Raw genomic sequence first — 11,348 nt, 5'->3', positions numbered from 1 at the left:
CGAATACAGTCGTTAGGAGTATTGACACTAATGATCCGTCCTATCCCAGGTACGAAGGGTGTCTTACCGTTTGCACCACAGGATAAAGAAAATGATTCATACCTATTTATAGCCATGCTAATAATTACGTACAGTCGCAATAATTGATATGATGCAAGACTTTATCATACTATCATATTGGTTTACTTATGCTAACTAATTTGCTAACCTTCGTTTTTATGAAAGAAAGAATAAAAGCCATCATCAATAGAAACATAGCTTTACATTATGATCATCGAAAACGAGCGCTAGACCCACTGCGTACCATTTGTGTAGTGATCATGTAGGATATATGTGTCGGTTTTTCATTTTGCGCTTTGTGCGGAGGTTCGTCACCCCAACTCGGTTGATTTTTTGCGCGCGCTTTTTCGACCTGAATTTCACCTTAATGTAAGCGAATCTTACCGGGTATGTTTTGGGTGCAGATAAGAATTTTTTAACACAATATTTAGAATTTAAAACAGGATTTTTGCCTTTCTGATATAGAAAGGTTATACAATCACTCTAAAAATGGTCAACCTAATCCCGGCTCGGAATTTCATTAAAAGTATAAAATTTCTTAACAAGTTGAAAATTTGAAAATTTTCGGCAGGGTCCGGACCACCCGGATCCTCTTCCTTGATCCGCCGCTGGTTCTAACCGATGTTTCAGTGTCGACACATAGCATCTCAAGATCGTGGCTGTCGATCCATTGTATGTATGTGCAAATCGTACTGAATATGTAATATACATATCCACCGTTGTATTGAACATAACCAGCCATGGAATCGTAGTTTGGACAAATGAGAAAGGCACAATTGAACCACTACCCGAGCAAACGAAAAGCCCATAATACCCCCATGCTCATGGAGTTTGTCATGGGTGTTTGAAATGGGTTCAACCCATGAAAACACCATCACCATGGTCCGGTAGATCCCATATAAAAGACCATATGTTGGTGTATTTATGGGTTACTGAGACCATTTTATGGTGTTTTGATGGTTGTGAATTTTGGCATGGACCATGTTTAAGGTCTTTTCAAGGGGCTATGTGGTGTTTGAACCCATGAGTATTTGCTCGGGTAGGTGGATTAAAACAGGTTTTTTACATGTTCAGCTAATCATTAAGATACGAGGAATACTCATATAATAACATGATAATGGATTTTTTTGAGTTTTGGGATCTATGTTGATCTAGTGGACTTCTACCGTGATCACCGCAAACCTCTTAAATAATAAAAGTTTCGGAAAAAATGCCATAACTCCGCCTATTCTCAATATATTTTTATAAACTAACGCTTGTCCTTTTCACTGAAAAATATTCTCTCAAAATACTATAATTTTGATGTCATCCAAAAACATTTTAGAATGTTCGATCTGTCAGTGAGTCATATGAGGTTATTTTTTTTTTACTTCACAATTGTTTTTATTACTTTTTTTCTTTTTTCTTTTTTTTTAATAGCCCACTTTTTACCCCCACACCAAAAAGCTCTCAAACGGAGCCCCCTGGTAGTGGACACATCAGTTCTCAGTGTACAAAAAAAAGGTCAGCACAACAAAACAAAGTTACGAATCGCGGAAACGCTGAGAACAAAAAAACAATACGAGACCGACAAAACACAAAATTTGACAAGAAGCTACGGCGAGTACACAGCGGTAAAGAATCCTTTTTAGGGGTCCAGGAAGCTTATAAAAATTTAAATTTATTTATTACTTATTGCTAGAAAAAAAATGCATTTATCAATTGTTTTTATTAAAAAAAATGTTAACCAATTATAACTAAAGGAACGTGGTGAACTAAGTTTATATTAAAAATTCTCCTTTTATTTTTTAAAATTAGTTTCTATTTTGCTTGGAAACGAGTGCGACATGTTATTTGCTCTAAATCAGTAGGATGCTAGTTGATTAACTTAGGTCCGATGAAATAAATGCGTCTTTGACCAAGGTTCGTGGATACTCTGGAGTATAATAAATGATTGGCTTGTCTAGTGCTGTGAGCACGAATGCCTGTTGTAAATTCTAGATCATTATGAGCAATAGTATTATGCAAAGCATTGTGGATGTATATTATTGTTTGGTAGTTAGTCAACCCAAGCAAAGGTAAAATATTATGGTCATTATTATTGTATAACAAAATAGTAGGGTACATAATTGTTTTTTTACAAATAATTTTAAGACATCTGTTTTGAAGCGTTTGTAGCTTTTTCAGATTCGAAATACTGGCACGGCCCCACACAGATACAAGGTAGTTTAGCAATGAGTGGATGTGCGCATAATAAAATTTTAGAAGTACATGCTGGGGAACAAAAGAGCATACTTTACGCATAGCCCCACATAACGATGCAACTTTTCTCTTTATAGATGTTATATGATCAATTCAGGAGAGTGTGGGGTCTATGTGAAGTCCTAAATATTTGAAGCAGTTAATTTCCTGAATTACAGACTGTCCCATTCTTGGGTCTGGATGCACACCTATAGCTCTTCTAGATGAACGAAACAGCATATATTTAGTTTTTGATAGGTTCAAGGAAAGAAGGTTTTCGTTGAAATACGTCGTTAGTGTTTTTAAATCCGATTCCATGTCGCGTAAAATATCCAGACAGTTGTTGTTCGGGTAGAACAACGCTGTGTCATCAGCGAAAAGACGAGGAGTCCCTTTTAACCCGAGTCTACCTAGGTCATTGATATACAATAAAAATAATAGTGGCCCAATATTACTGCCTTTGGGCACTCCTATTTCTATTGGTCTATAAGAGCTACACGAGTCTCCAATAGATACGAATTGGTTCCTATACGACAGATAGCTACGAATAATATGATTTGCTAATCCCCTGATACCATAGCATTTTAACTTCTTAAGCAGGATTGAGTGATCTAGCTTTTTTAGGTCCAGAAAAAGGGCACCAACAATTCTTCTTTTGCTATCAATTTGACTAATGGTGGAGTCAATTAGTTCGGTTATTGCAATTAAAGTGCTGCAGCCCTGTCTGAACCCATACTGGTAGTTGTAGATTATGTTGTGTTTGTTCAAAAACTTGAGTAGTCGAGTGATGAGCAATTTCTCAAGAATTTTATTGAAAACGCACAATGTTGAAATTGGTCTACAGTTGCAAGGTTGGTTTGGATCACCAGCTTTGAAAATTGGAATTACTCAGGCTTTTTTTTTAAACAGTCTGGGTACCTGCCGGTTTGAATTATTAAATTAAAAGCTTTGGTTAGGATGTTTGCAAAAGTGGTACAGTTACTCTTAAGAACACTAGCGGGGATCTTATCAGGACCACAACTGTTATTTTTTTCGAGGTCTTTAATCAAAAGGATCACTTCGTTTATGGTTGCAGGACGCAAGAAGATTGTTTCTTGGACGTGTTGTATATTTGTAATAGGATTTGAGTTGGGACTCGTAGGAATATTGTCAGCCAAATTTTTGCCAATACTAGAGAAATATTCGTTGAAAACATTACATACTTCTTTAGTCTCAGTGACTCTGATATCATTGCAAATTAGGCTGATGGGAACATCCGACTTTGAACGACCAAAAATGGTAATAATATTTTTCCAAAGTTTTGAATGAGTTGTGTTGGATAGAAGGTTTTCAAAGTAGGCCTTTTTGCACCGCTTTTTCATTACATTAACTTTTCTAGTTATGTGTTGCAGAAGAGCTTTGAGGTTTTCACCATTCGGGTTATTTTTTACTCGTTTCAGATAATTACTTTTAAAATTACTTTAAAATTACTTTTACTTCACAATTAACCCTCAAGCACTCGCGCTGTTGTACTTTGTACAACACTTTGGAATTTTTCGTTATCATTTAGTTGCAAAGACATTTATCAATGTCAAACCACTATGTATTCCTCAGAAATCATATTTTAGACAAGATACTCATTTTTGTGCACTGATATACCTCAAGTGCAACAATACAATCTGAAATTGTTTGATGAAACCAGACCAACAGAACGCTCGATGTGGGAAGTTCAACCAAACAATATTCTGTTCAATATATCTCGCGATCTCGATCATGTGGAGGGTTACTTCCTTCGGCAAACTTGTTCAGAAGATCAAGAGCTAGTCAGTGGAAGATAAAATAGTTTGATATAAAATTCTGCCGCTAGGTGACGCCAGTGAGCATGTAATTTTCTCAGCTTACTATATCTCAAGATCTAGATTTTTTTAGAAAGTCAGTATCTTCGACGAAGTTGCTAAGCAGATCAAAACCTATGAGGTAGTATAACGACTGCTTGCGGCGCTAGTGAGCTTGTCAGTTGTTCAACCTAATGTATCTCAATTTCCTGATTTTTAGCGAGTAAGTGCATTCGGCAAAGTTGCTCACGAGATTGAAACCTTCGAGGTGGTACATCGAATAATATGGGATTCTTCCACTAGGAGGTGCTAGTGAACTTGAGCATGTAATTTTTTCGAACCACTGTATCTCAGTTTCCTGTCTGAAATTAAGATTTGGAAGTCGTAAAACTCATGTGCACCATTTCTGTAACACCAATCAACCACTCACGATGGTAATCTGTAAAAGAGGCTGCTTATAACATGCACAGAAATAATGACACAACCTTCCCTAGTACAAACAAATGCTAAACAAGCACAATTGTTCTTCAATTTCTTCAATGTACTGATTTGATTCGAAAATAGTATAGTTCACTTATGACATGGATTATACTATCATACTTCTAAATAGTCGCAATCTTGAGATTCAGAAATCATGGATATGCATGCTCACAAGCGCTACCTAGGTGCAGAATCTCAAACTATTCAGTGTTTCGCTTCGTAGGTATTGTGCAACTATATCGAAGATACCGTCCTGCTAACAAATCAAGAGTTCCAGATACAGTAGTCGAAAAATTGTATGACCACTAGCGCCACGTAGTAGCAGAATATCGAACTATTTCGCATACCACCTTGTAGGCTTTGATCATCAGATCAACACATATCTGCTGAAAAATCATGTTAATACGATCATTCGAAAGGCCATTATCTACTGCCCAAGTTTACAGAAGAAAGTGGTGCTCCAAATGATACGGATCACGAGGTATTCTAAAGACTATCTGTGTTGTACAAAGTACAACGCGCGAGTGCTCGTGTTGCAAAATTTGGCGCGAGTGCCGGCGGGTTAAAAATAAGCAATAATTCATTTTTATCTCATATTTTCGAGCGATATTATCAAATTTAAATTTGGCTGCGATGGAAAAATGTGGTTCCACGCAAAGACTTGAAAATATCCTTAGGTTCTTTTAGTCATCTTCAGGTCGCTCAAGAAGCATCAACAAGTTTCAATAAATAACAGGCATGCAATTCTTTTACGGGTTCGTCTCCAATAATCTCTAATTTTAAACAATTCATATTGTTTAATATTAGAGTTTATGTACATACGGAAAGCAAGTAATTTGGTGTAGAAATTGACAAAAAAAATTGTCGATGTTCAGAACCACTTTTCGTATATTATTGCATCGGCAACTTTACGATGAGACGTGTTAGTCAAGTTTCAATGCTTACAAGACAGCTATCATTGGTCGCACCAATTGTTAACTTGGAGTCATCAAACGAACAACAACAGAATTCATTGACATCAATTTATTTAAATCGCTATATTGATCACAGGTTCTATAATTCTGAAATACATTTTTGAAAATCTTTTAAAATTAAATTTTACTCCACAATAATGGTTGTTTTAAATGTTGGTAAGTGTAAGTTTATGCAATTGCGCATGCAACGCACTTCTCGTCATTTTATAAATTACAGTTTGGTAATTTGTGTCAAATTTGGAAGCACGTCAAACATAAAATTCATATTTATGCTGTGTATACGTACGTTACAGTGTCTATGATTTCGATTGCGAGATAATGTCCGACAATTTATGTGCCTCGTACAATCAAATACTGCATAAAGCATATTTGTTTTCGGATCTTATGACGCACCCCTAGTGTGTCTGAGTGTTACAAACTTTTTGAAGAATTCCCGGTACGTACGTTGTAATGTGGGTGTCCTGATGCAGTTCCTATACATCATTATATTCGAAATCTTACAACACAATAACTTTGCATCCTAACATCCAATTGTTTATAAGCATTATAGAATCCCAGACATTATGACGCAGTATCGTTTCGGACTTTGTGAAACAAGAATGATTTCGAATTACATTCTTACTTTCGACTATTATAATACGCTCTTGTGCGTTATAATGTCCAGGACGTTATGATGCTATGATACGGTGCCGCCTCAGTTCTTTGACCCTAGAGAGGACAGTCGATTTACGGAACGCATAATTGTCACATATTCTGCTGGGTTCCTTTCGTACATAGGGAATTATGGAAACAACGCCGGTATATAGGTCTTTGAATACATTTATAAACTTAAGCATTGTGAACAGGATGTGAAAGCGCGTGTAGTAAAACGTAGGAAAATATGAAGTCAAAGGCGCTTCCTCCGTGAAGGATTTCGATGGAGACGCATGGTTGTTAGATGCTATAGATTTTATTTTCGTGAATAATTATCTAACTATTCGCCACCAAACCAAAAAAATCGCCTTTTCGTGACCACTAAACGATTTCCTATCGATCTGAATAGATTTTGTAGCAAGACAATAATGTTTTGCCTTTCTCATATAGAAAGGTTATGCAATCACTCTGAAAAACGACAACCTAATCCCGGCCCGGAGGGCCGAGTGTCATATCCCATTCGACTCAGTTCGTCGAGATCGGAAAAAGTCTGTATGTGTGTGTGTATGTGTGTGTATGTATGTGCGTATGTGTCAAATAATATCACTCATTTTTCTCAGAGATGGCTGGACCGATTTGCCCAAACTTAGTCTCAAATGAAAGGTGCAACCTTCCCATCGGCTGCTATTGAATTTTGGATCGATCGAAATTCTGGTTCCGGAATTACGGGTTTCAGAGTGCGGCCACACAGAAATTTCTCATATAAACTATAGGAAAAATAAAAAATAGAATTTTTATTTTTGATGCTAAATGTGTTCAAGGTGCATGAAACGTCGAGATTTGATGCAAACTCGAAAAATTTTTGACGACGATTCACTTTTTTGGATTTTTGCACATTTTTGCCTTTCTCATATAGAAAGGTTATGCAATCACTCTGAAAAACGTCAACTTAATCCCGGCCATTTTTTTCGACTCGCATAAGGTTTCCGGATTTTAACAGGGGCGTAGTTGATGGTTTACGGAGAGGGGTTACACCCCCTCCCCTCTACTGTTCACTCCCCTCCTTTAAAAATCTCCTTAAATCACCCCTCAGACCACCACCCCATCCAGCCCTCATACCCCTCCCTTTCAACCCCATCATCTTTAAACCACCACTATATCACAAAGCATACCAATTTAAGCTGGGGAGTCGTTCGTTCATGGGACTTTCGCCCTCCTCACATACCCACCCCCGCATGACAAAATGAGTTAGCAAGCAGATAACATTGATCTAATGCTGATTAGGCTAATGGAGCATGATATTTTTTTGTTTCAAGTGTTTCACCGTCGACACGTAGCTCATCAAGTTCGTGGCTGGCATGCCATTGTGTATAAGTGCAAAGTGTACTAAGAATGGAATGGACATTTCCACAATTATGTTGAACATAAAAAGCCTCCGTGCCATAGTATAGAGAAATGAGAAAGGCACAATTGCACCGCTAGGTGGATTAAAACAGGTTTTTATTATTCCGGCCAACTTCATGTTAATTTTTAAATATTTTTTATTAATTAACCGCTGACTATCAAACGTTAAAAACAGACTACCAATCACCACCAAACATCCAGCAATCCACTAAAATTTAGTTCAATAAATTATGCAATTGCATAACCTTTCTATGAGAATGGCAAAAATCGATTGTATCGGAAAATGCTTACCATTTTTTTGGTACTAGAATGGGCCAGTTAATAATTATCGTTAAAACTATTTCCATGGTTGCAATAAGATCATTTGAAGAAAAAATGGGTCGACTCCGAATCTTTTGCGCTAATAGTGTGAATGTTATTCATAATGTAAGATTAAATGGAACACGGTTGTTGACGTTTCACACTAGCACTGATCTCAACACAGCATAGCTGTATGATTGACAGATGAGACGAATGAGCGTGTCGTTCTCACTGGTTAATACATATGTGTATAAACTTAACGAAAGAAGTGAGAGACATTGAAGAGAGGAGAGATGGGGATAAAATGATTAGAGGAGAAATTAATGTTTCGAGAGAAGTCTCTAGCATATGTTTTTTTTGTAACTTTCTGTATGTGGTATGAGTTTAAAATTATCGTCATTCGTAATCAGCCTTCATAGCGATAGGTTCGTCACCGTCCGTAGTGACGTTTGAATATTTGTACTTAGTTTGTAATATCGTGTAGTAAAGTATAGTTCGTAGTGAAATAAACGTGTAAAGTAATAAATGATGAGTAGTGTCAGGAAATAAAGTGTTTGATGTGTTATGTGTGTATTACATAAATTCCGAACTGGCACAGTGACGCTATCTGCGCAAGGGTAGTCCAACTAAATTTACGATTGGACACGAAAAATCGGGTACGGACTAAAACCACAGAGGAACGCTATTTGGTAAGGGTCACAACATTGGTGCCGTGACCAGGATAGTGTTCCAAGGAACCGACGCGGCGTCAGTAACACCATTTTGAGTCCGAGGACAAAGCAGATACCGCCATCGCGCGCAGTCGCCATCATTCTAATTGCGTACAGCCATTGCGACTCAACAGTTCTGGATTCGTTTGACGTCGCCATTGGAGTTTTTCGGATTAGACCAGGGAAGCTAAAATATACAAGGCCTATTGGATAGGCTCACAAGGTGAGTATCTGTCCAATAACTCCATCTAAGCTTTCATCGCTACCGTTTTTTTCTACGTTTATTTCTTGGGTAAATACTTCACTACGCACGGTGTTCATACGGTGGACGAAACACCTTGAACGGAGGGGACTTCCATTCTCTTTCTCGGAAAGCATTTTTGGCATCGGAGGAAGTTTCCTGGATAAACAACAGGACAATCGCTTGGTACGGGGATCGCTGTGCATGGCTTGGGAGGTTACGGAGAACGTCGCTGGTATACTCTGACAAGGTTGTTCATCAGCAACGGGTTGGTAATTCACCGGCGGCCATTTTGGAAGACGGAGTCTACATCCATCGTCAGAAGTGCTGAAATACGGTAGCGAAGCGCTACCACCTGTGGTTCTTCTACACAACGGGAAGAAGGAACGAGTCGCAGTTATAAAGTCGAGTACAAGGCCTGTAGTGACAGGCTCCCAGGTGAGTACCTGTCCTACTCGACATATTGGTTTCGTTTTGTGCTGCGCTTGTGCATATTTACAGTTTTTCAAACAATACTGTTGGCATCATTCGGATCATCGGGTCATCATACGGCTGTCTTGGCTACTGACGTCATTATTGAGGATCTGGAGAAAATTGGTAGCAGCTTTACGAGTTTTTTGGAGAGTTCCTGAGAGACAAAAGATACAAGGCCTATTTGACAGGCTCACCAGGTGAGTACCTGTCCAAATCGATACATCTCTCTTGGAAGGGTTCTTCGCTTGGTATTTTTCTAGGAGACGATTGCTGGTCCAAAACTCTCCAGCTCAACGGATCTGACTATGGGTAAGAAGCTGAAACCCAAGATCCACGTTCGGAATAGCATCGTAGATTTTCTACTGCGGACGGAATTTCTCAACAGTAGCCTAGCAACCGACGAACTCCAAATACAGTTTCGTCTGGAGAAACTCGAGGCGAAGTGGGACGAGTTTGAGGAGGTTCAATGCGATATCGAGGGATCGGAGGAGCATGAAGAGAACACGGAGGCACATCGGCAAGTTCAGGCGGAATTCCAGGAGAAATATTTCGAGGTAAGGGCAGGGTTGGTTGGCAAGTTACCACGGCAGACTCCAGCGCCGACACAAAACGGCGGCCCTATTCTGCGCGGCGAGTGAGGTGACTCGCGGCGAGTCACTTGAGTCGCGCGATTCTGACAGGCGAATGCAGTGAGAGAAGTCACTTCGGATGAACACCGATGAACTCTCACCTTATTCTTGCAGTCGCAACTGAGTGACTAAAGTCGATGCACCGTGACTTTTACAGTCGATACCTGTAAGCCAAGTGACAGATGCGAGGTAGTACGAAAATTCAAATCGTTTGCGTTTCCGGTAATTACGAAAACAAAATCCGGTCGGTTTTCTCGGTTGCGATAGTGCTAAAAGAAGGATGGAGACAAAACGGTGAGTTATTTAAACCATTATCCCTTTTATTACAATTTGAAAAGAGTGTTGAATTCGTTCGCCAGAATTTTTTTTATATGTTTAATCAAATTTCGCGTTTGTCGTAAATTAGATGAGGAAAATTGATGAAACATTTTCCATTCTTTTCAAGGTTGAAAGTTACGAACAGAAAACAGTTCGAGTGCTTAGTGAAGCATATGGAGAAGCAACCTGCAGTGGCTAAGGGTCAAAAATTTGCAGAGGCAGCTTGTTTTTCAAAGGCCAAGTATAATGAGGTGTGGAACCGCATAAGCAGGGAGCTAAACAGCCTCGGTCCACCGACTCGTTCAATGATGGAGTGGCAAAAGGTAAGCATGCATAAATATTTATTGTGTGATACTAATGGTAGTTTTTATTGCAGGTATGGACAGATTTTAAGCTTAAAACGAAACGCAAACTGTCCCACAACCGCATTGAATCGCGAGCCACAGGAGGAGGAAAAAATAAAATGATGCAGTTCTCATCTTGTGAGGAGTCGGTGATCGCTCTTTTGTCATTAGATACTGCTGTGAACACTACAGGTAATTATTACATAAAATTTCATTATAGTGCAATTTGAAGAGTGCTCAATTTTTTATAACAGGCAGCGTATATGGCCTTGAACCGATTGCGAGCACATCGACGTCTTTGGGAAGACCTACGGAACAGAGCACTGTATCACCTGAATCATCCGATGAAGAAAATCTTCCGGTAGTCAACGACCACGATCGAGAGTTTGCATCTCATCCGGATGAAAATGTGATGATTGAAGAGGAAATCGGCGAAGACATCCAGACGCAGGAAACAATAACGCAACGTCGCGAACATAGGACGGATAAGCGAGAAGGATTTTTGAAGGCGCAGACGGAATACTTAAAGGATATTAAAGACAATGTTAAGGATATATCCAGATATTCCAGAAAATGTTATTATTTGGAGGAGAAGTGATTGAAGCTGGAAAAAGAAATTTAATGAAAGAAAAGCAGCACGCGGAGTACATCCAGTACAAAATGGCTGTGCTCGACTATAAAAAGAGGAAATTAGAGTTGATGGAACAAGCGAACATTTGAGGGAAACGCAAATATTAAATAAAAGAA

General features: G+C 38.8%; 1 protein-coding gene across 1 annotated transcript; it reads left to right on the top strand.

The window, feature by feature from the left end:
• The first annotated feature begins 10,219 nt into the window (after positions 1 to 10,219).
• LOC131675891 (uncharacterized) lies at positions 10,220 to 11,199 on the top strand. Its single transcript, XM_058955025.1, has 4 exons — positions 10,220 to 10,233; positions 10,385 to 10,580; positions 10,634 to 10,793; positions 10,856 to 11,199. The coding sequence occupies exons 1-4, from the start codon at positions 10,220 to 10,222 to the stop codon at positions 11,197 to 11,199; spliced, it is 714 nt and encodes a 237-aa protein (XP_058811008.1).
• Positions 11,200 to 11,348: the final 149 nt, after the last annotated feature.

The sequence above is a fragment of the Topomyia yanbarensis genome, chromosome 1, assembly GCF_030247195.1.
Source record: "Topomyia yanbarensis strain Yona2022 chromosome 1, ASM3024719v1, whole genome shotgun sequence".
Lineage (NCBI taxonomy): Eukaryota > Metazoa > Arthropoda > Insecta > Diptera > Culicidae > Topomyia > Topomyia yanbarensis.
Note: the sequence above shows the minus strand (reverse complement) of the source record. Positions and strands in the feature narration are given on the sequence as shown.

Excerpts from the sequence above, each read along its gene's own strand:
- LOC131675891 (XM_058955025.1), top strand. Across the intron at positions 10,581-10,633 it reads CAATGATGGAGTGGCAAAAG|GTATGGACAGATTTTAAGCT; the intron begins GTAAGCATGCAT and ends TTTTTATTGCAG. Across the intron at positions 10,794-10,855 it reads TACTGCTGTGAACACTACAG|GCAGCGTATATGGCCTTGAA; the intron begins GTAATTATTACA and ends TTTTTATAACAG.